General features: G+C 46.5%; 2 protein-coding genes and 1 non-coding gene across 7 annotated transcripts in view; 1 reads left to right on the top strand and 2 right to left on the bottom strand.

Moving 5' to 3' along the window:
* On the bottom strand, nt 1-27,362 carry Ppp1r7 (protein phosphatase 1 regulatory subunit 7). 4 transcript variants are annotated; one of them, XM_028890628.2, is made up of 10 exons: nt 26,977-27,362; nt 24,272-24,400; nt 20,310-20,365; nt 19,689-19,754; nt 19,073-19,203; nt 17,993-18,155; nt 15,718-15,834; nt 12,425-12,529; nt 8,826-8,912; nt 1-1,351 (listed from the first exon to the last, which is right to left on the bottom strand). In XM_028890628.2, exons 1-10 carry the CDS (start codon nt 27,026-27,028, stop codon nt 1,175-1,177), a joined length of 1,083 nt encoding a protein of 360 aa, XP_028746461.1. In that variant the 5' UTR covers nt 27,029-27,362; the 3' UTR covers nt 1-1,174. The 4 variants fall into 4 exon arrangements, with proteins under 4 accessions (XP_028746461.1, XP_037066035.1, XP_037066036.1 ...); XM_037210140.1 differs by lacking the exons at nt 1-1,351; nt 8,826-8,912 and adding an exon at nt 11,779-11,915; XM_037210141.1 differs by lacking the exons at nt 1-1,351; nt 8,826-8,912 and adding an exon at nt 11,779-11,897.
* On the bottom strand, nt 3,073-3,174 carry LOC114707827. The gene has a single exon (XR_003736713.1). It is a non-coding gene; the product is annotated as a U6 spliceosomal RNA (small nuclear RNA).
* The window catches only part of Pask (PAS domain containing serine/threonine kinase), a 39,267-nt gene continuing 39,091 nt past the window's right edge, over nt 27,284-27,459 (top strand). For both annotated transcript variants that reach the window (XM_037210139.1, XM_028890627.2), the window contains exon 1: nt 27,284-27,369. The gene's annotated coding sequence lies outside the window, so the exon portion shown is untranslated. The remainder of the gene's footprint in view (nt 27,370-27,459) is intronic.

Raw genomic sequence — 27,459 nt, 5'->3', positions numbered from 1 at the left:
TTCAGATCATACAGTTTATTTCGGTGAGAATCAGAATCAGGAAATAGATGTTAAACCCCATGTAAGCATTCTGACATTACAAACTCCTAGGCAGGTGGCCAACTGGTTAGCTTGGCCAACTGAGCACATGTTTCACAGCTCAAGGCACACTGTCCCTGATACTGAACACAGTCTAGATCAGTGCTGTCTAGAACCTTCTGTGATGATGGAAATGGGATGCCTCCCATTAGATGTGGCCTCTGAACAGATGAAGTGTGAGCACAAATGAAGAGATAAAATAGAGTCAACGGACTTAGATATGAACAGTAACTGCTGCATGTGGTAGTTAGGGGCCCCATCTTAAACAGTGTAGAACAAGAATCCTGGAAGCTGAGGGGCCTTTGGTGACCATATTCAGTCCTTACTGTGTGAAAGAGGAGATCTGAGGCGCCTAGGGATGACAATGCCCTTGCAGCATTAGATTCATGCCCTAGCGGTTTGCTCAGAGAAATTTCATATAAATAAGGCCAGAGGATCATGGGTGAGAATAGGAGGCCACCTGACTAGTAACTAGTGGCCAAGAGCTTAGTTCCATGTGTTTTGAGACTCACTTAGGTTCAGCAGAGCTGGGGGTATGGAGTGAAGCTCTCCATATCTCAACTTTTACCAGTGGGAACAAGGTTACACAATGCCCAGTGCGCTCAGCCATCGCTCATGATGACAAGGCTCTGAGGATTACAGCATCTGAGATAGGACCACCTTTTACTCATTTTTTCTTAAATATAATTTTTTCTTTCCAAAATTGGTCTGAAAGACTATCAAATGTGCTGTTGTGGGTCATGACTGCTTAAACTCTGCAAACTGATTTGAGGGCTTGCTGGGGCAGCCCAGAATGCCCGCCAGGCTAAGGACATAGACAGACAGGAAGAACAAATGGCTGTAACATGTCCTGCATTCTCTCCATGGCTACAATAACCGTCACCAATTCACCAGGAAGACCGCGTGGCAAGATTTAATAGTGTTGGCATCTCCAAATGGTGTGTGGCATCACAGGCCAGCTACCACCAGTGCCTTATTATTGCCATTGGGTTGTGACTGTTGGTATAGTGACGACTTCAGGAGCAATAGGTAGATTTAAAAAACCGTGGCTGGGAAGTTCTTTCGAGGAGAGGGACCAGGTGAGGAGCAAGAGGACTCAGAACCTGACGAATGTGGCGTCAATCTGCCGCACGGAGGGTAGGGCCAGCATGACCTTCCGCCGGTACTGTGGGTCCTTCTGCAGGGGGTTGCGCTCCAGGTACACGGTCTCCAGGTTCCTGGCACCCTTCAGCTCATCAAGGTCACTCCAGCTCTCCAGGAGATTGTCATTCATCTGAAGGAACACATGAGGAAAAAGCCTTTAGAGATCAACTCTGGCCCCTATGTGCCGGGATCCCACAAATATGAGCCAGGGGTTATTAAAACACCCTACAGCAGTGGCTCTCTGGAGACAGAGGTTTGCCAAAGGGGTTGTGACCCACAGGTTAGAACCACTGCTCTACAGTCCTCCTTATCCCGGCCCTCAGATCCTCCATCACCACTTGGCACTCACTTCCTGGCTGCCTTTAGCACACTGTGAAAAGCTCACACACAAGCGAAGTCCGTTAAGAAGAGCTGAGGCAGTGCTGGCTGCACACCTCCTGGCCCTCCTCACGCAGGTCTGAAGCTGGCTACTCTTCCCACACACTGCTCTCCCCAACTGCTGCCAAGGCTGAGGCTGTGCTGACTGTACTGCAGCTGGCCAGAGGCTGCTCGACTCCAAGCATGACTCTTAGATCACCTTTGTGGTACATTTCTGAGGATGTCTCCATGGCTTGCCCCTGTATGCAAAGGCCACCAGAGGCTGACCAACATTGCCAGCACCAGATGACAAACACTGAACCCTGCAGTGGGCTGGGGGCCGAGCCTGGCAGGAGAGTGCTCTCCCTTCTCAAATGTGCCATCAAGATGAGACTCAACTGGCTGACATCTACACTGTCCAACAGATGCATGTGGCTTCATGGTGGGATCAATTTTTGAGACAGCGCTACCTTGCGTAAGAACCTACAGTACCAGGTTAAACTGTCCAAACCCATTTTCCAGTCTAAGTGCTGAGGCAGAAGCTTGGGAAGGACACCTTTAGCAAAGTAGCCACCTAGATGTGGGCCGTGGCATGCTAGTTTAACCAACAGCTTGCTCTACAGGACAGAGGAAAACCATGATTAATTAGTTGAGTGTGCTACTTTCTGTGGTGTAAGTACCATGGCTGACTTAGCACCAACATGCCACCACTAACTAGAGCTGTTCACAAGTGTGCACAACTGGCTACTTAGGCTAGATGTGGTCTACTGCACTTACGGGTTTGAAGACAGAAACTAAATGGCAGGGCGAGCTGCTCTGTCAACAGCCTCAACAGAGGAGCCAAGTCTAGCATCAAACTTCAGGACTATGACTGCAGCTCCTGCTCTGCCCATGTCAGAAGTCATGTCTGTAGACACTCCAGGTTGCAGGGTCTGCAGCAAGTAGGAAGAACCAGGGCATCACTCCTGGAGAAGTGACCCTCTGTAGTCTGAGAGCCTACCACGGGAGACAGGCTACATGTGAAGCAGAAGGGAGGTAGAAACCTGTAGCCTGGATGAAGGGTCGGTCACTGGATGAGAATGCAGTGGAGGGGAGCATTTCAAGAACTAGATTAATTTTCATGTAAGAGCTTCTCAGGCACTTGTCCTAAGACCCCACTGTGCACAGGACTTGGCCTGGTACCATTCCTTTGGGTTTGAAGCACCTGGTTGCATAGGTCCTGGGAGTGTTGCTTCTCTTGCACTGATCATTCATGAGGCCCTATCCTGTGTGAAGTCCTGAAGAATGCTGGGATTTGACCGAGTGATGATGTTTGTGGGGAAAGGTAAGGAGGGGATGGGCAATACAACAGTGAGAGCCCTTAAAAGGATCATGGAGCTTTTTAAGAATTAAGCTTTGATTCCTAAATGGGTTGGGAATCCATACAGGATTTGTTCTAGAAGGGTCTTTATGCTTTTTTCCTAGGTCCTGTCTTTTTATTAGCTCATACACAATAAAAATATGGAATGCTTCATAAATTTGTGTCATCCTTGCACAAGAGCCACGCCAATCTCTGTATTGTTCAAAATTTAGTATGTGTGGAGCCAATGCAAACACAAGGATCTTATTTGGAGGGTAGACACAGGGCTCCAGGTAAGAAGGTCACCGAACAGTACAGGGAAAGGGTGCTGGTGGTTTGGGCCAGGAGGCAGGGCAGAGGTGGGAAGAGATGGGGGTTTGGGATGCATTTTGAAGGCAGGGGCAAGTATTTAGATGTTGGAGTGGATCTGGTACACAGGAAAGGGGAGTTTAGGAGGACGCCAAGACTTCTGGCCCGAGGATCTGGAAGGATAGAGTCACTGTCCACTGAGGCTGAGTCAAATGGAGGGACTGTAGGGACAAGGCATGAGCTCAGGCTTGGACCTGTCTTACTTGGGTGATGGCTCAACACGAGAGTAGACATCTAGATCCAGGGAAGACACTGGAGCTAGGAAGAGAAACCTGAGCAGAGTGGTGACATTTAAATCTCTGAGACTGGACAGGGTTGTCAAGGGGAAGAAAATGAAGACTGAACGCTGTGGCACTCCTGTGGGTGCAGAACAAGAGGAAGAAGCAGACAACCAAGAAAGACTCAGGGAGACAGAACAGAGGCCCGTGGCTGGCTGTCTATTTTCAGAAATGCACAGAAATCAAATATAGCTGCTGAGAGGTGGGAGAAAGATGAGGAATGGAAAGGATGTTGTTGAATCTGGCATGTGTCCACTGGCAGAGTGGAATTCAAAGCAGCGTATAAGGGCAGAGTGTGGGCACTGACCCACGGGGATACCTGGATGTTGGCTGCCAGGCCACGCTGGTGGCTGCGTACTTAATTGCAGCAGGCTCAGGAAGATGGATGTCTGCTCACCACAAGCCATCACCTCATAGGGCAAGTCCAAGCCTGCATCATGAGTCCCCTCTGCTGCCCCTGTCTGGCTCAACTTCAGTGGGTAAGGGTCCAACCCTGCCCCCAGGCTAGACAAGGGCTGGCTGTGAAGAACTGAGAGGGGACAATGGGTGAGCAGGGGAAGGAGTGAGGCCAAGGTGGGACTCAGGATGTCATCAGGCCAATGTGTCTGAAGTTCATGGAAAAGGGTATGAAGAGGAAGAGGTGGAGAAACTGAGATGTTAGGTCATTAGAGAGATCATCTACAGGGACACTGGTATCACCAATGGTGTGACAGACAGAAGTGTTGGAGAGCGTGAACTAAGTACGAATGTCTGCAGAGAAGAGAGCAGCTCTGTGTGTGTGTGTGTGTGTGTGTGTGTAGGGGGCGTGTCTGGGAGCTGGTAGTGTGCAGGGTGCTGGGTGGGTTACATAGCCTATGCCAGCAACCACTAAGTCACTGGCCAAGTGTGCCACCAGGCTGTTTACCACTGACTGGAAACACAGGACAGCACTCCTGAGAGGCCCAGTGGGGTGAGGACATTGAGAGAAGAGAAGTAACTGATCCATTCATTTGCTGGTGACATGTAGGCAATGTCTATTGTCAGAGTAGGGTATCAGCAGCAAGCAGGCTGCTGCACCAGGTTCTCCTTCCTGCTCTAGATTTTGGTCACATGATGCCTGCCTTGCCAGTCTGGTAAGGGGAAGGGGCAGGACTGGGCCCTCCAGGGGCCTGTGCTATCCCTCCTAGATCCAGACTGTAACCGTGGAACATTCCAAGTAGCAGGAGTGAGCCAAACTGTGCTATACATTGCCCATACTTATCTGCCTGCTATTTTTCTACTGGGTTGCTTTCTTGCCACTTTTAGGTTTTATAAATCATAGAAAATATCTTGGCCTTTCAAGTGACCATCATACTCATGCATCATATGAAATGTTCCTAGGTTCATATATAATAATATATCTAAAAAGTGTATCTATAAGATGGAAAGGATATATGCTAAAAGGGTTTTCTTTTCTTCTTTAAACCTGACCTTTTTATAAATATAATAAACATATATTTTTATTATGAAGAAATGCAACAAAGCTTTTACTACTATGGAAACAAATCATGTGCCACCTGATGACATTTTGGTCAACAAAAGACTGTATCTCAGTGTTGGTCTCCCGGGTCCATCTAGTCAAGGTCCCACAAGGTGTTATTTAGTGACATCATAGTCTTTGTCTACACTCTATGATGCTCAGATAACCAAAAGTGTCCAATGATATATTTCTCAGAGGTGTCTCCATTGTACAACACACATGACTATTTCTTCACGTGTATGGTCTCATCATTTTGTTAGGATCCTGCACGTGATACTACCATGCTTCAGTGTGTGGGTATGTTTAAGGTTCTGAATGCTTGTGCTAAGGTTCCAAATACTTGTGCTAAGCACAAGGGCTGCTGTACTACAGACTGGCTGTAATCACATTGCACAAATCTGCCGACTTCACAGACAAAATGCTTTCTCTCATTGTTTTTTAAAAGATGGATTAAGTTAGGAATTGTGTGGGCATTTGCCAGCAATAATGACCTCTCCTGTTTCTGTCAGCAGAGTGCTAACCTCTCACAGTTTTAACATTAACACGGTCAGCCTCACTGAAATGACAACCCTTCCTCTCCTAACTCCCTCTTCTGGATTCACCGAGTCTGTATCAAGCACTGTTCTAAGTGCTGGTGAGACAAAAGAAACGACATGTACAGAACAGAACAGCACTCAGCCGTCAAAGCAGGGACAGTCTCACTGTGCTACGACAAGGAAGAGCCTGGAGGACACCACACTGCTGAAGCAGCAGTGACGAAAGGTCACGAACTGTGTGAGAGTCAGAAGGGAGGAGAGGGAGAGGACGGTTCTGGTTTGTCAGACAGGAGTGGTGGTGCCGGCCACACAACCAGGAGTGTGCTTAACACCATTCCATTCCACACTAAGAAGGTTTAGATAGTAACTTTTAGGTTTTGTTTTTAAAAAGAAGATCACAAAGTCCTAAACAAACCTTTGTTCTTTGGTCTTCCTGACCTTTACATTTACTAGTGGGGAGACATACAGGTAAGATGAGCTTCAGCTCCAATCAACCCTGGAGCAACTGCTGCTAGACTTGCTTTTGTTATGAGCTAAGAGAGCAGGACATGGTGGGGCAGCTGCTTTCACAGGCTGGACAGCAGGCGGTGCAGAACAGGGATTCCTGAGAGGGGAGGCAATGGGCGAGCGCCTCGGTCACCCTGGCTGGCCTCTTAGGAGGCGCTTTCCATTAGGTGAGGAAGGGAGTCAAACAAACCGGCAGCCGCACTGCAGTGAAGTGGAATTATGTGTAGGTGGGGAGAGATGATGTCAGTCAGAATTTCTAGGTAAGAGTGAGCTACATAGGAAAAGAAAATCCAGAAATCTGTAGTGTCTCCCTCCTTGTATCTTGGACTAAAACTAAGGCAGGTACAAACAGAGTGGGGGAACGGGCTGAAATTTACCTGGGCCCACATGGAACAAGGACATGTCTGTGGCTTCTGTGACACTCACTAGAGACCATAGAGGGTAGGCCACACACAGGGACAGAGCTGGTTAGCCTGAGAGGACGGAACATGCAGGTTCACGCTAGCAATAAGCCTGGAAGGTTAGCAGGGACTTCACTTCTTGCTAGATACAAAGCCCAATATATTTTGAAGAAACAACACAAATCCAGATATATAACTTTTAGTTAGTTTCACAATACCTAACATGCAAGAAGTTACTAGCCATGCAAAGAAGAAATGACAAAGAAATCTAAGAATTGAAGAGAAGCCAAAAAGAAGACTGCAGGCCGCAGAGACAGCTCAGAGGTTAAGAGCAAGGCTGTTCTTGTAGAGGGTCTGAGCCTGGGTCCCAGCAGCACATCAGGTGGCTCACAGTCCCCTGTAACTCCCACTCCAGGGATCCCATACCATCTTATGGCCTCCATGGGCACAGGTCCTCATGTGTGCACGATTCATACTCAGACACACATAGATATACATAACTAGAAAAAAAAAAAAAACCTAGCAACACGTTCTCAAAGAGCTAAAAATATAATTAGAACAAAAAGTCACTGAATAGGTGTAATCAACTTCACTGTCAGCATGATTGGATTTAGACTCACTTAGGAGATGTCTGAGTATGTCTGAGGGAAGGAACTTCCAAAGAAGTTTAACCAAGGAAGGAAGCCATATCCTGAATGTGGGTGGCATCATCCCTTGGGCTGGGATCCTGGACTGAATAAAAAGGTGAAAAGCAGTATCATCAGCCCCTGCTCTATGTTTCCCAGCCTTCCCTGATGTAAAGGGTCCAGAATCTAGCTGCATGTTCCTGCTACCATGAACTCTGCCATGACAGACTGTGCCCTTTTAAATTGTGAGACAAGAATAAATAAATACATTAAAAAAAAAAAGGTTTTCTTAATCTCTGAGCCATCTCTCTAGCCCAAATCCTTTTTTCTTTTACGTTGCCTTTGTCAGTTACCTCGTCAAGAGAAATACCTAGGGCTGGAGAGGTGGCTCAGCACTTAGGAGTGCTTGCTGCATAATGAGGACCACAGTTTGGATTCTGTGTAACAAGCCAGGCACCCTGCAGGTGTGTGTAACCCCAGCTCCAAAGGAGGTAGGGATGGGAATCACTGGGGCTTTCTAGCTTCCTGCTTAGCTGAGTGAGAGAATACCAGACCCAGGTTCGGGGAGAAACTCTGCTTCAAGCAAACAGGCAGAAGATGACAGAGGAAGACACAGCTGCCTTCTGTGCCACACACAGGCACAGGCATCCATACATACACATATGTTCTATAAAGACGCATAAACACCAATAAATACACAAATCTCTAAAAACAGAAGTAGCTAATTAATGAGATTAACAGCAGACTGGGTATTGCAGAAGGGAAAACAGTATCTTGAAGACAGCAACAGAAATCACATAAACTGAGGCTCAGCCAGAGCCAAGCCTGAGGACAGGCGGGGAAGATGAGCAGCAGGTGTGCTATGATCTAATTACCAAAGGACTAACACACATATCCTTACAGTTTCAGAAGAAACTAAGGGTTGGGAGGGACTGGAAAAACTTTAGAGGGGAAAAAATTTTGTTTTCTGTATTTCATAAAACTATAAATTTACATATTTAAAAAGCTCAGCTGGGCCGGGTGGTGGTGGAACACGCCTTTAATCCCAGCACTCGGGAGGCAGAGACAGGCAGATTTCTGTGAGTTCGAGGCCAGCCTGGTCTACAGAGCGAGATCCAGGAAAGGCACAAAGCTACACAGAGAAACCCTGTCTCGGAAAAAAAAAAAAGGGGGGGGGGAAGTGTTGGGAATTTAGCTTAGTGGTTAGAGTGCTTGCCTACAAGCGCAAGGCCTTGGGTTCAGTCCTCAGCTCCAGAAAAACAAAAACAAATAAACAAAAACAAAACAAAACAGAACAAAAGCTCAGCTGGGCACAGTGGCTCATGCCTTTAATCAGAGCACTTGGGAGGTATAGGCAGGTGGATCTCTGTGATGTCAGCCTGGTCTACACACAGAGTTCCAAGAACAGTCAGGGCTACATAGAGACCTTGTCTCAAAATAAATAAATAAAATTGTGTATCTGTAATAGCGTACTAAAACAATGAAGGCAGGGATGGCGAGAAGGCTCAGTGGCTAAAAGCACATGTGAACAACTAGAATTTGATCCCTAGAACACATGCACGGCACACTGAACATCAAGGCGTCCAGGACGAGCAGACTTGCATTCATTCACATGCATTCATTCACATGTTTACTTAACAGGACCCATTGAGCCAAAGAGATAGATACCAATTCCACTACGTTTAAAACTTACCCAGAATTCTTGCAGTTCTGTTAGATGGCTGATATTTTCAATCTTTTTTATCCTATTTGATGCAATGTCCAACATGGTGAGTTTGTTCTAGAATAAGAAAATATTTTTTTCTGGATTACTGAAGTTCAACAGCAGCATGCAACCACGTGCAACAGTGTGGCGCTGAGTGAAGGCTCAGGTGAGCCACCCTCCCGGCCTTGGGTCAGCTTTGATAGAGCAGAGGCTGATACCACCTACTCACTTCCCATGGCTTCCCCAGCTGGGCCTGAGTCAGTGTTTTTGCTCAAAACCTCATGAAGCTCTCACTGTTCCTGAACTTTGTATCAGTCTGAAGGCCCCATAACTAGAGAGGACCCCAGTGAGACCCTTGCTCCTGTTCTTGTGGTCTGGGAAGAGCAGTGACCCTGAGCTTTGACGAAGGAATGCCAATCACTGCAGCATGTCTTTAGTGCTAACCCTGAGGAAACGGTGCCAAATTTCTCTACAGGGGTATTCCTCTCTTCAGTGAGGTGAGGAGCTTGAGGTTGGGGTGAGGATAAGACACACAGTGGAGGTGGGAGGAGTAACAGAGATGCCTTCCTGTCTTGGACAAAGCTACCTAGGGCAATGCCAGGAAGGCCTAGGTTCTGAAGGGCTAATGTTGGGGCCTGCTAGAACTTAGGAATGATGGCAAGGAGAGCAACTGGAATCTTGGCAGCTGAGGATGGTATCTGTGGGTACCAAGTATCTGCAGGATACAGCACTGTGGTTTTTTCTTTGTACAGCCCTGGATGTCTTAACAGCTAGCTCTGTAGACTAGGCTGGTCTCAAACTCCCAGAAGTTCTTACACAGTGCCTGCCTGTCTTTGCCTCACAGCATTATGTTTTATGATGTGCCCAAAACGTGCATGTCAGATGCTTCCTGAAACACATCAGCCTAGCTTGCGTAATTGTTTTCAAGTTTACAGCTTCAAGATTCAAGAGAAGAACAATTTCATGGTGAAAATTAAGTCTACTGTAGGTTATAGTGCTTGCCAGTATGTTTTAACCAACCATTGTGACGTTTTCCTAGACTCCATGGGAATCTTGAAGCTGGATGGAAATCTGGTAACAGTCCTTCCCTCCTCTGTCCTTAAAGACCTCTTAGCATTTTAGACTCATGGTCTCTGTTTTCTACTGCATTCTTGGTGTCTCGATTCCAAATCTTTCTAAGTTTTAATGGAAATTAAAAAGGAAAAAAACTTCCATAGTCAGTAGCTATTGATTTTAAAATGTCACAGCTGTAGCTTCCCAGTCCCTTGGAGGTTGCACAGTACCACCCTACCTTCCTCCACACCCCATGCAGGCACCACACAAGCATCCGCACACATGCTGGAAGCACCGAGTCCCGAAGTACATAGCTACGAGAGTACTAAGTAACAACTCATGGGGCTTCAGAGTCACCAGAGCACAGAACAACTGTACACAGGAAGGGACTACAGTGCCACGCTGAGGACACGGCAGGCTGGGACAGGACAAGCCCACCAATGGAAACCTTCCCCAGCACTCTGTCATGGCCCTGTGGTGTTCACACTGTGTGCAAGACTGTAAACTAGCAAAACAGTCGTAGTCTGAAAGCCACTATAGATCTTAGTCTTGTCAAGTCCAGGTACCAAGGCTCAGCAGGAAGAGTGCTGGTGGTGGACACTGGCCACCAGGACTCTCCCTAACCTTTCTGACCCGAGACCCAGCTATACACCCAAGCCCCTTTGTATGTGAGGAGGATTTGAGTGCTCATTCAAAAGCAGGCAAGAATTTTTAAACTAAAAACAGAAAAAAACAACAGGGTGGGGTGGGCAGCTTATACACACCACAGGCCATAGCTTCCCATGATAAAGTAACACTCAGGTCAAGAGCCAGAACAAACATTTTAGGTTAATGAAGGGAAAAGCTCAGGGCACAGAAGAGCCAAATCCCAGACAGATGCCTTGGGACACTGAAGAAAGAGCATCTGGTAAGTGGGACAATGACAATGCATGTCCCACCATGAAAATAAATTCCTGATCAAGAGATAAAACTTGGGAGAACATTAGGTAATATTTTATTAGGAGTTGAAATAAAATCTGAAAGACTGTCTTATTTGACTATGGTAAACATTACGACGACGACGGCACGGTTACTGTTAAGACTGTATTTTTCTGTTTTGTTTTAGGCCCAGGAATGATACGACATTTAACCAAGACTTAGGTACAACACGCCTTAGGTAGGACTCTCCACTCACACCGCTTTCCTGTTTGCTCGAAGACAGACCTGCACCACAAGAGAACTACAAAGCAGGTATGGGCTGGTCTCCACCGGGGACTGTTAGCCATGAGGAGCAGGGGTACTGGTACTCTGTCAGTGGGTGCACCCACCCAGCCCCAAGGCTTTCTGAAGCCCCCCTGTTCCAGCTACTGCCTCCATCTCCCCTTTGAACTACCATTCTATACTACAGAAGGTCACGTGCTGGTTTTCATCGTATATGCGTGTTTGAGATGGTCTCTCTCATGCTGCCTAGGCTAGCCTTGAACTCATGATATAGTCAATGGATGGCCTTGAACTTCTGATTCTCCTGCTTTCACCATTCAAGTGCTGTGATTATAGGTGTGTGCTACCACACCTGGCTTCATATGCTAGCTAAATCCTTAATTTGATTGCAAAGTTAGAGGAAGGCTCCCAAACTTCGAATACGCAAATTTTAGCTTTCCTAAAAATTCTTATACAAGTGATGAACTAAAACTCAGAACACTGGTTTTCCTCCAGAATCTCACTGATGGTAACCAGGTCCTGGGCTGGGGCACAAAAGGGCAAAGGAACCTGTGATGAGATTTGAAGAGTGATGTTTCCAAGAACAAAAAGCCCGTCCTAATCTTGCTACGTTTGATGGCAATTTAACAAAACCAACCAACCAAATAAACAAAAACATTCCCCCCAAAACAAAACAAAACAACCCCAGTAATATCGAACAAGAAAAGATATTTTATTTGTCTTGAATCATGCTTGGAGAAAAACAGGTGGGGCCAAAGGCAACTTGTAACTGTGGGAGGCTCTTCTCGAATGGGAAGCTGGAGGTGGCTGGGAGGAGAAGACAGGCTGGTGAAAGGCAGTGGGGAGGAGACCTTCAGCACTCTGGACTCCAGGGGAGGGGCCAGGGGAGCAAGAGCCATGCTCTTCCTTCTAAGCAGGCGAGCTGGGCTCACCCTGTAGCCTTTACAGGTTGAGGCAGGGCAGGAAGTTCAGTGGCCAGAGGGAGAAATGGGAAGGATAGAGCTGATACTTATGTTAGCTATCTGTGTAATATGGGGGGTGGGGGGTGGGGGGGTGGGGAGGTAAGGAGTTTTCATCTCACTCAAAGGCCTACAGGACATGGCAGATGTGCAGTGAGCTATCCTAGGAGGGTGTCTGTCTGTGATACCTGTGTTGAAAACCCACAGGCAGCCATGTGACGACGGCCCTTTGGTTCACTGGGGTAGAGTCCTTAGCTCACATCCTGTAGGTAGTATGTCCACCCAAGGCCAGGCCTGGAGGGCAGTGGGTACTAGCACCCGCCCCTCCCTCTCCACCTCCCTTTATCTCCCTCATACAGACCAATGGGCTCTTACATTGTTCTCCAGGCCCTCGATAACCTCGATACCATTGTGGCTGAGGTATAGTTCACGCAGGTTCACCAAGCTCTGCAGACCCTCAATCTTCGTTAGCCGGTTGCTCTGTAGAAGAGAATTAAAAAGTATCAGTCTTGGGGCTGAGGAGATGGTTCAGTGGTTAAAACATCTTCCATTCAAGATTGAGGACCCAAGTTTGGACTTCTAGAACCCACATAAATGCCAGGTGAGTGTGGTGGTTTGCCTGTGATTCCAGCCTTGGAAGCCCAGAGATAGGGGATCCCTAGAGCAAGCTGGCCAGCAAAACTAGCCATATCAATAAGCTCTGTGTTTGACTAAGAGACTCACTCTATGAATAAGGTGAAGAGTGATCAAGGGTGATTCCCAACTTTAATCTAATCTGGGGTCTCCACAAGCATACGCACATACGTGCATGAATACATACATATTCATACCACGCACAGGAAAATATTAAAAGATCAGAAAAAGAGCTGTCAGCTACACAGGTGAGAAATACAATGGCTTTACAAATCAGGGGTGGGCCGGGCGGTGGTGGCACACGCCTGGATCTCTTTGAGTTCAAGGCCAGCCTGGTCTCCAAAGCGAGTTCCAGGAAAGGCACAAAGCTACACAGAGAAACCCTGTCTCAAAAAACTGAAAAAAAAAAAAGATTAAAAGAAAGAAAGAAATGGGAGTGGGTGTGTAGAGAAATGGTTCAGTGGTTAAGAGCATTGGCTAGTCTTCCAGAAGACCTAGGTTCCATTCCCAGAACCCACATGGCTGCTCACAATCATCTGTACCTCCAGTCCGGGGGTATCTGATGCTTTTTTCTTCCAAGAGCAGCAGGTATACATGTGGCACACTGAGATACATGCAGGCAAAACATCCACACACATAAAATAAAAAACAATATAGTTGATGGGTGGTGGCAGCTCACGCCTTTAATCCCAGCACTCAGGAGGTAGAGGCAGGTTGATCTCTTGAGTTCAAGGCCAGCCTGGTCTATAGAGTGAGCTCTAGGATAGCCAGAGCTACACAGAGAAACCCTGTCTGGAAAAACCAAAACAAACAAACACAATAAAAGAAAACATTTAGGGCTGGAGAGATAGTTAAGAGATAGGTTAAGAGCACTGACTGCTCTTCCAGAGGTCCTGAGTTCAATTCCCAGCACCCACATGGTGGCTCACAACCATCTGTAATAAGATCTGGCACCCTCTTCTGTATACATAATAAATAAATAAATCTTAAAAAAAAAACATTTAAAAAATGTTCTTAATGGGACTTGAGAGAAGGCAGCTAACATTTTGGGTCTGTTGTACTGGGTTGAATATCACTCATGGAAGTTTGGGGGTTTTATATGAAAATCTCACCTTTTTTTTTTAGATGTATCTGTAGGTTTACTTGAAGTAATTAAAAAATAGATTTGTCCTGAGTGTATGTGCACATGCCCATGGAATGAAGGGTACTTGGAGGTTAGGGGCCAACTTGTAGGAGTCAGATTGCTCCTTCCATCATGTGGGTACTAGGGGTTGAACTCCGGTGGTCAGTTTGGGTGGCAGGAGTCTCTATCTGCTCTGCCATCTCGCTGGACCACTGAATTAATTTAACAATTTAAAAATGTCAAAAGTATCAGTGAAAATGTTTTTTATCTTTTGTGTATGGGTGTTCTATCTGCATGTATGTCTGTGTACCATGTGCATGCCTGGTGCTGAGGACAGAAGAGGGTGTTTGAGCTGCCATGGGGGCATTGAGAATGAACCCAGGTCCTCTGGAAGAGTAGCCAGAGCTCTCAACTGCTGAGTGATCTCTCCAGTCCTCCTCAAGGTATCATATTTTTAAAAAAGAATTACTTAGTATGTATATGTGGGTATACCCTCGGACATCAGAGAACTTGCAGTATATCCGTTCTCTCCACTATATGGAACCTGGGGAATTGAACTCAGGTCTTCAGGCTGGGCGACAAGCTCCTTTACTCACTGAGCCATTTCTCCTAGCCTAACATTTTTGTTTTACAACAAATCAATTTTCATTTCTTTTAGAGTATCTTGCAACTCAATTACAGTTCAAAAACTTCTCTTCGAAGCAGTCTGCAAGGCACTTGTTTTACTTAGTCTAGGAGAGGTTCCTGTGCCATGACTGGCTGTCAGGTCAGACCTGCCAAACCAGGTATCCCAGGCACACCCTTTAACTCTTCAAGGTCTGAATCTACTAATTCGCTGCCAACCGCCCCACCCCCAAACAAAAACAAAACCTCAAAAAACAACAACAAAAAAGTCCATGAGTCAGGCATAGTGGTGCACACCTTTAATCCCAGTACGCAGGAGGCAGAGACAGTTGGATCTCTCATGAATTTGAGATCAGCCTGGTTTACAATGAGTTCCAGGCTAGCAAGAGCTAATAGTGAGACTCTGTCTTAATTGAAAAAAAAAAAAAAAAGTTAACACGAGTCTCTGCATACACTAGTGCTGAACAGAAATGCTCCCAAACCCATGGTCCCACAGGGTCTGCCTTCTCTATACCATTGAACAGACACTCGAAAGGACTGGAGTGAGCTCTCCCTTCTCAAGATGGTGTAGAGTCCACCCACCTATTGTTCAACTGCCAACAGGGAAAGGAAATGAAATTCTTTCATTATTATTTTATGTGCATAAACATTCGCCTGCTTGTATGTCTGCACATCACATGCTTGCCTAGTGCCCTCAGAGGCCAGAAGAGAGTGTTGGATTCCCTGGGACTACAGTTATGGATATCTGTGAGCTGCCATGTGAGTGCTAGGAACTGAACCTGGATTAGCTGGAAGAGCAGCCAGTGCTCTTAACTTCTGAACTATCTCTCCAGTCCAAGGAATGAAATTCTTCTATCTTCTAAAAGTGAAAATAAATTTATATGTGTGGGTGTTTTGCCTGAATGTCTGTCTGTGCACTATTACATATGTGACTGGTGCCTGCGGAGGTCAGAAGAATCAAGTTTTGTGGGAAGAGTTGCAGACAGCTATGAGCTGCCATGTCGGTGTTGGGAATCGAACCTGGATCCTCTGGAAGAGTAGCTGGTGCACTTAACCATTTTTCCAGCTCCCCAAACTGAATCCTTAAAAGTAAAAATAAATTATATAAAAGAATGGAATTTTAGTTTAGAATATATGTACGTGTATAATCTGTGGGTTCTAATGTTTTCATCATCTACTGATGGTGAAACAGTGCTGATCAAGGACATACTATGGGAATAAAACAGGTTGGGTGTGCTGGGTCTGGCCCTGTGGGAATGAGAAGCTGGGAGCTAGTGAGGTCCAGTACCTGCATGCTGAGGACTGTCAGGTTCGTAAGTGCATCCAGGTTCTGAAGTTTTGTAATTTTGTTTTTCCCCAGAAACAAACTCTCCAGGTTGGTTAATGTGTCGATATTTTCAATTGCCTGTCAAACAGATGAAACACCAAGTAGAGAATCTAGACCATAAGACAAAGCAATCTAAGACACAGTATAGAAAAGGAGGAAAATTATGGGGGTTAAAGACTCTGATTCCTGGGCTCACTCCCAATCCTCATACTTTTCTCTCTTCCTCCCTCCCTCCCTCCCTCCCCCCTCCCCCCCCTCTCGTTTCTTGAGACAAGAGTTTCTTTGCAAAGCCCTGGCTGTCCTGGAGTTCACTCTGTAGACCAGGCTGGCCTCCAGTTCACATTTGCCTGCCTCTGTCTCCCAAGGCTATACTACTACCACCTAGCCGACTATCATAGTTTCAGAGCTCTGGGAATATTTGAAAACTCATATGCTAGCTGATTTCTTTGGCCCAATGTGGCACTTCATTCTACACAGCTTTTGAGATTATGCGTCCCCACGAGCCTCGGCCTCTACAGAAATGAGGATGCTGGGAACTTGCTCTCAGAAGCCCACGAGGGATGCCCCATGGCCATCTCATTCCTTTTCCTTTGCTTTTTCTTGCCACAGTCACATCTACTTAGCCATAGCTTTGTACCCTATGGCTCTTTAAGAACCCGTAAGGGCATGCCACAAAGCGTGGTACAGTACTTCCTAACACCAAATGGGGGGTGCTTCAAACATGGGGTGGCAGACACAGGCATGTTAATACCTGCCTCAGCCACTAAGGAAGAAGAGTGAGGACACACGCAGCACAATGACACAGATGTCAAAATTTGGCTCATATAATCTTATGACTGACAAAGCCCTCACGTGTACCCATGGGGAAGCGTTCCTCCTGTGCATGGCAGACCCTCTTCCAATCTCAGAACCTGCATGACCCTCTGAGGTTCCCATCCGTCAGACATAAGGCACTTTTCCCAGTAGTTATGAGTCAACTGGTAAAAACTTGGTTTTGCTGGGTATGGTAGTATATGCCTTTAATCCCAGTACTGGGAGATCTCTGTGAGTTCCAGGCCAGTCTGGGCTATAAGACCCTATCTCAAAAGACTTAGTTTAGAAGCTGGCAGTGGTGGCGCACGCCTTTAATCCCAGCACTCAGGAGGCAGAGCCAGGAGGATCTCTGTGAGTTCGAGGCCAGCCTGGTCTACAGAGTGAGATCCAGGATAGGTCCAAAGCTACACAGAGAAACCCTGTCTCAAAAAACCAAAATAAATAAATAAATAAATAAATAAATAAATAAATAAATAAATAAAAAATAAAAGACTTAGTTTAGTTTCTGTGGAACACTGTATCTTTTTTTTTTTTTTTTTTTTTTAAGGCATCTCATTTTCATTCGGACTCATGTTTTCAAGGTCAAATGGATCTTGAACAGCAAATCAAATCATGCCAAAGGACATATTTAGGAGATGAAGGGCCAGCCCAACATTCTGGGGGCATTTTAGCAGCAAGATACTTGCTTATCACATGACAGATCACTGCAAGTAACCACCCTCCTAGGCTTGGGATGCAGATGGAAGAAAGCCACTATGACCAGGTTTAAAGGAAAGCTTAAGCTGGCTTATCTTATAACGCACAGCTGGAACTAGCTTGGCACAGGACCACGATACAGATACCAGACTGGACCAGTTGGTGTGAGCACAGTTCTTATTAATTAATACTTGCTTCCAAGGCTCACAGAATCAACTAACCTGAACTGACAACCAGGGAGCCTGTATGAGACTGACCTAGGCACTCTGCATATATGTTACAGTTGTATAGCTTGGTTCTCTTATGGGACTCCTAACAGCAGGAACAGGGGCTGTCTCCAACTCTTTTACTGGCTTTTTGGACCTACTCCTCATACTGGGTCACCTTGCTCAGACTTAACACATGGGGAGGTACTTAGTCTTACTGCAGCTTGATATGCCATGTTTTATGGATACTCAAGGGGACCTGCCCTTCCTTTCCTGGATGGGGTGGAAGAGGAGGGGATGGGGGGGGCAGGGTTGGGGAATGGGAAAAAGGGACTGGGAGGGGAAGATGTGGGGAGACTATGGCTGGGATGTAAAATAAATGGATGAATAAAAAAAATACTGGCTTCCAGGGAGCAGTTTTCCTTAACTATTTCCCTGTGTCCTCCAAACAATAAGAACATAAGAAAGCCTCAGCCAAGCACAGACCCTATGCATACCACTGCAGATCCACCTGTACTTACCCGGATGCGGTTTGAGCCCAGCTCCAGCATCTGCAGTTGATGTAAGGTACTTATGTTCTCAATTTTATTGATCTTATTGTTGACCAAGAAGAGTTTTTTCAGCTGCGTCAGTTTGTCAATCCCTTCAATGTTCCTCAGCAGATTAAAAGAAATATCCAGAATCCTGGAAAGAAGCAAAAATAGTTCTTGAAAGATCACAGACAGCATAGAGTCAGAATCTTGGAAGTCAGAATCTTGGAAGGATATCTGCCTCCAGGATCTGCAGTCACTAGGACGTGGGATCGGACCATGGCCCCACCGCTCACTGACTGGCTCACACTGGAGCTGACCTATGGGACCATGAAGTTGTCTGGTGCTTGGAGGGCAGTAAAGGCAACCTGTAGGCTACCAACACTGTCTCCTAAGGGCTCTACTCTTACAGTAGAAACCAGGTTTCATTTATGCCCATGTCCATGGCAGAACCTAATACCATGTTCAACCTGGGCGGTGTTGGATTAAAACTGAAACAAATAAAAATCAAAACAGCTGGGCATGGTGGCACATGTCTGTAAGGCCAGTACTAGAGAGGTGGAGGCATGAGGCTCAAGATTCAAGATCATCCTCAGTTACAGAGAATTCAGCTTAGCCTGGGCTACATCAGACACACACACATACACACACACACACACACACACACACACATACACTCTCTCTCTCTCTCAAAAAAAAAAAAAAAAAAAAAAAAACCAAAAAAACAAAACAAAACAAAAAAACGGCCAGCACCAACAAAGGAATGAAGTCCAGATAAGGCTACAAGCCAGGTAAGGCTGATCCCTTTAGTCCAAAATGTGGCTGATATTTTTGTTTTTAAAAAAGGTGATTATGGATTAAAGCTCCTATCTTCCCAATTCTGACATCATTGAATGGAACCCATCCAGAAGCCTAGTTCCAGCCTTCAAAGCTAATGGCACATATGAGGCTGTTGCTTCCTCTTAGAGCTCTAGCACAGGGCAGCCCTCTAGGACTACAGCCAGGCAGTGGGTAGGTTCTAGGGAACCTGGACACCCAACCCATCCCATCCCTTCTGGTCTCTCTACTCACTCCAACTCTGTCAGCGCCTCTAGATTCTCAATCTTCTTGATCTGATTATCATAGAGATCCAGTTCTCGAAGACTCTGCAGTTCCTCCAGGTTCTCAATGCATTTAATTAAGTTTTGACGGAGGCACAGTGACTAGAGGGTAGGAAGAGGATCAGCATTGGCAAAGGAGAACACAGGGCCACCCTCCAGGGGATGTTTTATGCTGATCATCAAGGGGCAGGTGAGTGAGAGTAGGAAGCTGGAGTTACCCTCCTCTACTTGAGGACAAGTGTAGCCCCAAAGGGAAGCCATATTGAGTACACCTGTTTGGGGAGGGAGGCACTCAATAGGGTTGGAGTGTAAGTCAAGTTCTTACAGTTGGAGGGACCTTTACTGGGCTCCATTTTCAGAAGTAAACTTTACTGCAGTGAGCTAGGACAGGAGACTGCAAGTGCTCACCAAGGCACCATTAGAGCCCAGACTGGCTCCAGCTCCCCAACTACAGGAAAACACCTATCCCATCAGAATAGAGATAGAATACAGGCCAGTGCCCCCCACAGGATAAGAATAAGGATTGTGTATATTCTCCAAGTAAATGTTACCAAGTCACCTTGTATGCAAGGACAGATTCCTCTCACCTTCACTTTCTTCAGCACCTCAAAGCCTTCAATCTTTCCAATGCGATAGTGATTCAGATCAACATCCTGAAATATAGAGGAATCTTGCTCAGATCCATCGGAGTTCCTGGAGACCTGGCCAGAAGCTGCTTAGGAGAATGCCAGATGGGGAGGTAAGGGAGAGGCTGGGATGCTAAGCAGATCCACTTGTAATTGGCAGGTCGATAGTTTTCGGTTTAGTTGTGATTTATGTAAAACTGACCCAGTAGTGGTTGCCTGAATTCAATTCCCTAGCAACTGGCTGAACACACACACGGACATGGACACACGCACGCACGCACGCACGCACACAATTTTTCCAAAATTGGGGGTTGTGAGGACCCTACCATCAACAGCATGACTACTGGACTTGTCTAACTTGAATCAAGAGCATTTCATTTGCCACACAATTCTTACTGGCTAAAGAGAAATAGATTTCAGCTGCTGGTATTAAAAATAGTAAAAATAAAGAACACCACACCAATCAAAAGAGGCTTGGGTGATCTTTCTAGTCAATGATCTGTCACCCTTATAAAAGATAAGCTGATGGTTAGGGTATCTGCAACCATGCCCCCTGAGGCGGAGTCAGGCAGGCAGCATTACCTCTGCATCTCGGTCCAGGCTGATGGTTTCCATATCCACTGCCAGCTCATGATCCTCTAAAAACAAACAAACCAAAAGGAACAATTCGGTTAATAAGAATCAGTGGCCACAGGTTTTAGTAAAGAGTTGCCACTCTGCCCTAGGGCTGTAGAAGTTTTTTGTGGGGGACACTAAAGATGAGAAGGTGATAGCAAGGCCTTCAAAAGTCTATCTGTGCCTCGAACTTCCCAAGAAGTCAAAGGCGGCTTGAAGCTCTTGGTGGGAAAGAGGAAAACAGCTGCCCGAGTCTTGGTGAACCCAGTGAAGCCTAGCCATTGCTGGGAAGCATGTCCCCACCACGGCTGTCCCCTTGGAATCCCTGGAGTTTGTGTTGCCAGAAGCCTATCCACCCCTGTATTCTTCCCCCTCTATTTGTGGTAATAAATTGGGCCACTTGAATATAGCTCATGCTGGGCCTAGTACATGTTCTGGGATGTGCCTTTTACTGCTTTGGAAAGTAGCCCAGCATCTACAGATGCTTCCCTGACAGAGAGGGAAACAAAATGAAGCAGAGCTCAACAGACAGGATCAAAGAGCTTCAGTGAATAATTTAAGCATACTTCTCAACTGCAAGCCTGGTGAACTAATTCCAGCAGAGAAGCCCATTTGGATGTCATGAGACTATCCACCCTAGAGAGCCAGATATAACCTGCTTCCTGCTGCAGTGGAGAGCCTCCATCAGAACCTGATTAAGTATGATGCTGAAAGAACTGAGACACACAGAAATGCAAATACATGTACACACATCCCTCAAACACTTGAGATTAACAGCCTTTCCCCCTACCACCAAAGTGTCACCACTTTTCCCAGCAGTCTTATAACTCCACTTTCTTTTAGACAGGGTTTCATTCTGTAGCTCAAGCTGGCCTTGAACTTTCTTAAATGTTTATTTTATGTGCATGGATGCTTTGTCTACTTTGTCTGCCTATCCCCCACTTGAAAGGCCAGTAGAAGGTCTCCTGGAACTAGAGTTACAAGATGGTTGTGAGCTGACCTGAATCCACATCCTCTGGAAGAACAGCCAGTGTTCTTAACAACTAAGCTATCTCTCCAGCCCTTAGCCTTGAATTTTTTTTGGTTTTTCGAGACAGGGTTCTCTGTGTAGCTTTGAGCCCTTCCTGGAACTCACTCTGTAACCCAGGCTCGTTTCAAACTCAGAGATCCGCCTAGCTCTGCCTCCTGAGTGTTGGGATTAAAGGTGTGCGCCACCACTGCCTAGTTCTTAAGACACTTTTTATCTTGAAACTTTCTGTAGGAAGGAAACAGACTGCTTTTTTTTTTTTTTTTTAAGTGTTTCTTTGAGTCTAAACTCTTCTGTCCCAGAATACTCTCTCTCTCCTCTATTTCCTTTGACTTCTTATCACTTACTACTATTTTTCCCTAGGCCTCTTTTCCTGTGTTTCTTTTCCTTAGGGCACACATGCACTTGCACCTTACAGTGGAGCCAGCTTACACACTCTTGACCTCAGCCCACGTCTGGCTCCTCCAAACATTAGCAGACTCTGTGCTGGTCAGCCCGTTTCCTCACTGGAGGCCTTAGAGAAGTATGTGGCAGGGGGCCAGCTTAACAAAGAAGAACTGGCCCTACATGGCTGAATTCACTTCACTGACTTTCCATGATGCTTTTCTACAGCAATCAACAGTACCCAACTAAAATATGTTGTTTTCTGATGTTGACCCAGAATTTATAGTATACAAACCAATCTGTATTAAATAAAAGGAACCAGACAAGAAAATAGTACGAGTCTCCTTCTCCTTAAAAGACAGCAGTAATTCACTGTCTATAAGCTCAGGAAGTTGTGACAGGAAGGCACTAGAACTAAGGCAAGTAGCCAGACCACTGGTGTCTAAGCCAGACACTGTGAGACTGAAAGTAGGCATGACTGGCCGCAGCACTGGGCCAGAAGGTGGAATTGGGGCTATCCTAGGCTTCTCAGGATATGTGGTGCACAGCCAGTTTCCTGTCTACCACAGCATCCAGCATGGGCTAGGGGTCTAGGGACATAGCTCAGCTGTAGAGTCTTGCACAGCAGGTGTGAGGAGGCCCTGGGCTCAATCCCTAGTACTGAAGAAAAGAGGGGAGGTGGTTTGGGAGATGGCTTAGTGAAGTGTCTGTGCAAGCACAGGACTGAGTTAGATCTCTGGAACCCACATAAAAAAGCTGAGCATGGTGGTGTACTTGTAATCCCATCACTTGAGAAGCTGAGCCTAAGTGGAATTTCCAGGCCAGTAAGAGACCTGTCTCAAAAACAGTAAACTGAGGAGCAACACCTGAGTCTGTCTTCTGGCATCTACATGCACACACATACATATCGGACCACTCATACACATCAAAACGTGAACATGTACACATACATACATATACAAATTAGGAAAAATAGAAAGGTAATGACTGACATGTTTCAGTGTGTTTTGCTGAAACTTAGATAAGCATGAACAGTTCCAGTTTTTTAAGGAGTAGAAATACTTGCTCCCAGAGAATTACTGTATGTTCTAGTCATCTGGAGGTAAGAGCATGGACTTGAGTAAGCTGAGCTCCACCCCAGGGACCTGCCTTGCAGTAGGGATCTCTGGCTGGCATGAGACTTTTATTTTCCTCACCTATCACACATTAGAGTCCTCTTACAGTGAGTGACACATCCAAGTAACACAGCTAGCCAGGAAACGAAGCCCAGGACCATGCTGCTCTAAGTTCCAAGTCTTCCAGGTAGCCTAATGTTTCAGTGGCACAGATGTCAGCCCTTCCATGACCAAGTCGAATAATGATAACAGTGCATATTTGCTCTATCCACCCACATCACCCCCAGAATATCAGCTCTGAAGTTCCAAACTAACTGTGGTGGGTACTTCTGTGGTAATCTCCTTTTGCCTTAAAATTTGGTTACCATAGTTACAAATCATCTTTGCTGGCACACAGTGCACAATGCTATTTTTAAAAGTAGCTATGTTTTTACAAATTTATTTTTATAAAGGTAATGCATAATTATGAATACCTGAAAAATCCACACAAGTCTGGAAAACGTAAGAGGCAGTTTCCTCTTAAGCCTGCTGCTAAAAGAGATCCTCAGCAATGCTAATGCGTTTTCTTTTTAAGCAGGTAAAACTAAATTCTCATGCTTTTTAACTAAAAATCATATTTTAAGACACATACTACTTGAAATTTGCCTCCGCTGCCCAACAATTCAGCTGGGACATTTTTCTGTGGTTATGTTTTCTGTCATTCTTTTTCAATGTAAACTGATTTTCTGAGCAAACACATAAGCATAGACCATTACCAAGGAGGGTATAAAACCACCATAGGAAGCTGTTCAGTTCCAAATGGAGTGATTTTCCTAACATCTGTGCTTGTGACAGGTGATTCTCAGGCCTATATAAATGTCTAGGTAGATGTGGGCATAGTAGCACACACCCTTAATCCTAGCATTCGGGAAGCAGAGGCAGGCAGATCTCTTGAGTTTGAGGCCAGCCTGGTCTACATAGTAGTTTCAAGACCAACCAGGGCTACATAGTGAGAGCCTGTCTCAAAAAAGAAATGTTGAGGTTGGATCAGAAATGATTTTTCATCATTGTGGCAGGATACAGAAGCATAGCAGTAAACCACCATACTCTCTTCTAATTTTGCTTTCTGAGTAAAGGGTTAAAAAATCATTTTCTGGCTCTGCTCTAGGTAAATCATTAGTGCCAATATCACCAGTAGTAGTACTGTCCCTTCAGCAGAAATGGATCTACTGTACCCATAAATGTAAATCATTATGGGCAGTTGCTGAGGTAGCACCCCAGGGAGCCTGCCCAGCTGCCCACTCTACTGAGGACCTCTCAAGAACACACCTCCTCCCACGAGGAGACACCATGTGCAAAGAAGCAGCAATCTTCAACAGCACACTCCCCTATATGGAGAGTTTATGGTGAACTATGCCCAGTACCTTCTGGGTCCTCGGGCCCCCGTTCTGCTCCGTCCTTCAGGCTCTGCTCGCTGAGGTCTGTCACAATGCAACTGACATGCTTCTTCCCTTCCTCATCGCCTGATTCTTCAGATTCAACCCGCCTGTCAACTGAACCCATACACATCGATGAGAATTCACATCCACTTCATGTGACAATGTGAGGAACACAGAACAGATTAACACAAGTTTTAAGTCAGCAAAATTTCTTTCTGAAATAGTTTAATTCAGTTTATATGAACATTTGAATGTCTTCTATGCCCCATATTGAATGCCCCAGCACTATTTAAGATATAGAGACAGGAACCGGGAGGCCACATGGGCACAATTAACATGCTGTCCTTCCCCTCTAAGAGCTTGTAAGGAACTGTCAAGTGTTCCAAAAGCCTCTGGACCACCTGCAATCGGGAACACTAATGGCACCACACAGTGAAGTACCTTCCAGGTGGCCCTCACATTTGACCTGATGTCCATCACAAGAGGGGACCACAGTGACAAACCTTCATTGATGTCCCATTAGCCATGTGGCCAAGAAAAACTGATTCAATTTACAGGACCCCATTCTAAAAGAAATCAAGACTAGCTAAAATCAGACTGTGGGCAGGGAGGATAGCCAATGAAAATGAGAATGTGTCCAAAGTGCCAAATGCCCCAGGTAAACTGCTGATGTTAAAAGATCACAGGACAGAGTGTTATCAATGCAAAGCTTTTTGGAGTAAATAAACAGGTTTTGAGTTATGAAGAAAGCAACATTGAAATGTGGCTTTGGCAAATGATCTTCCTTTCTTAACCTCAATATTCATATTTGTAGGAGAGTTAGTGGAATAACACCCCCCCCCCCCCCAGTCAGGACCAAAGGAGAAAGGGCAAAAGAGTGGTTTGTGTGTATGTGTGTATGACATCATGGAGAATGTATGAGTTACCAAGAGGCACAGGACAGGAAATTGGGTGCTGTGTTGTAGTCTCTGCACCACCCCCAGGAGGAGCCAGAGGACAGAAGGGGCAGTCAGTGCAACCTGTGCCTCCATCCTCAGGGCACCAGAGGTTCTGGAGCCTGAGACAGTGTACAAGAATGTGACTGTGTGGCCTGGGTATGACAGGCTAACAAAAAGGCAATAAAATCTATCAAGAGGAGGAAGGCTTGAGTTGAGGTATTGGCTGTGATAGAGAAGGGGGCAAACCATGGAGCTCAATGAGCATGGTGGCCCATGCCTTAAATTCCAGCACTTTGGCAGACTGACCTGGGTGGAGCTCTATGAGTTCTAGGTCAGCCTGGTCTACACAACAAGCTCCAGGCCAGCCAAAGCTACATAGTGAGACCCTATCTTAAAAACAAACCAAAGCCACAACCCCTTCCTCCAGAAGGAAAAAAAAAAAAAAAAAAAAAAGACACGGGGCTCTAGAAATCTAAGTGTCAGCTGGTAATGACATGTGTGGGAGTGGAAGAGAGAAAAGCCTGGTTTTTGTATTTGCCCTTTACTGAGAAACGGAGGAAGAAGGGGGAGGAAGGTACTGCAGGAGGGAGGGAGGGGATAGGAAGAAGCATTTCCTTGCTTAGAAAAGATTCAAAGGTAAAATAAAACAAAACAAAAGCCCAGCATGATCCCTTAAAGGCTCTCCAAGACCTTTCCTGGGAAGCCTTGCTGGCTCTCCCAACCCCCATCTCATATGACTTAATTTAGGTCAAACTCTTTTCCATACTCCTTTGCTTTTGACTGGGTTTCCTTTCTCCGGAATGGTATTGGTCCTCCCCAACTGTCCCCAGTCTGGATGACATCTAGTGATCCTTCAAGGCCCAACTCAGGGCAGCATCACCATTCTCAAACACACCGGACTTTTCTTCCACACCTGTCCCTTGCTCTGCAGCGCTCTTCCCTAGCACTCTTCTCAGAAAAGTGACTGCGTGACTGCTCTTCCAGAAGTAACGCTCACCAAAATAGAGGAGTCTTTAAAAGGCATTTAAGGGTTCAGATTCGCCTGATGCTACAATGGGTATACGAGTGTGTGTGTGTATGCATACATATATATGCATACACCTATGTATACACATATAACACACATGTGCACACATGTAACGGCTGTATACAAAAACATGCACATATGTAATGTACATATTTATATCTGTATAGGATGACACAATCCAAAAGTGTCTTAAAAAAGGAAGAAAGTTGAATTTAGTTCTCTCGACTCCGAACGTCTAGAAAACAAGACACCGCCTCCTAAACTCAATCTCCGAACCTCCTTGTTACCCACCGCTCTGCCACAACCCATTCGCTTCCAGAGCAGACGCTTTTCCATCCATGCCGCGTGAACAAACTATGGACTTTGCAGGTCCCCACGCCCGAAACCTCAGTTTCCCAATGAGCTGACAGTCCCCCGCCCCCTCGCCTGTCAATGTCGGAGCTTTAAGACTAGGTTCCCATAGTCGCGGCTTCCACGTCCGTCCCCCTTCCCAGGGCCGCCTCGCGCCACGTTGTTCCCGGGGCTCTGGTCCTTCCTGGCCGCTGCCGCCCTCGGGCCGGGGCTCCCGGGCTCCGAGCCTCCCCCGCCCCGTCCAGCCCGGATGGCAGCTGTCAGGGATCCGTGGCTGTGGCCAGAGGCTGGAGTCCGAGCTCTGATCCGGCAAGAGGCCGTGCCCGCCCAGCCCCCAGCTCTCCGCTCCCCGGTCGCCCGCAGGGGCCGCTCACCCTCCATCATCTCCTGCGACTGTTGCTGCCCCGCGCTGCGCTCCGCCGCCATATTGGCTGCTCTTCCCCTTTCCGGAATCTGTCGCCTCAGGCCATGGGCCAATCAGGACTCCCGGCCCTGTCAGCCAGCCAATGGGACGGAGCATAGACGCGCGAGCTGACACGCTTGCGTGGACGCGGTGCTTCATGGGAGTTGTAGTTCCCGTAGGCCCCTGGCTCCACCTGAGCTAGGTGTTTGAGGAGTGGCGTCTAGGAGAGCAGGACGATAACTGACTTCCCGGCAAGGCATCAGGCAGCATGGGAGACACTTCAAGCTTGCGAGTTCGCCCAAGTCATGGTGCCGACTTCGGAGGCGAGGAGCTACTGCGGCCAGGAGAGCTCTACAGGCTACAGGTGAGGCAGGTTAGACTTGCATCCCCGACCTCGGGAGCCTCGCTGATGCGTGTCTGCACGATGGGCCGGTGGGCTAGGGAGACCGCTTTG

This window comes from Peromyscus leucopus, chromosome 13, assembly GCF_004664715.2.
Source record: "Peromyscus leucopus breed LL Stock chromosome 13, UCI_PerLeu_2.1, whole genome shotgun sequence".
In the NCBI taxonomy this organism is placed as follows: domain Eukaryota; kingdom Metazoa; phylum Chordata; class Mammalia; order Rodentia; family Cricetidae; genus Peromyscus; species Peromyscus leucopus.
The sequence above is the reverse complement of the archived record's forward strand: the minus strand, read 5'-3'. Positions and strand labels throughout refer to the sequence as shown.

What these genes read in the sequence shown, in the direction of transcription:
- Ppp1r7 (XM_028890628.2), bottom strand. Translation starts at nt 27,028, where the DNA reads ATGGCGGCGGAGCGCAGCGCGGGGCAGCAACAGTCGCAGGAGATGATG. An exon ending in GGGGCCCGAGGACCCAGAAG is followed by an intron (nt 20,366 to 24,271) that starts GTACTGGGCATA and finishes GTTTGTTTTTAG; the next exon opens with AGGATCATGAGCTGGCAGTG. An exon ending in GCCTGGACCGAGATGCAGAG is followed by an intron (nt 19,755 to 20,309) that starts GTAATGCTGCCT and finishes TCTATATTTCAG; the next exon opens with GATGTTGATCTGAATCACTA.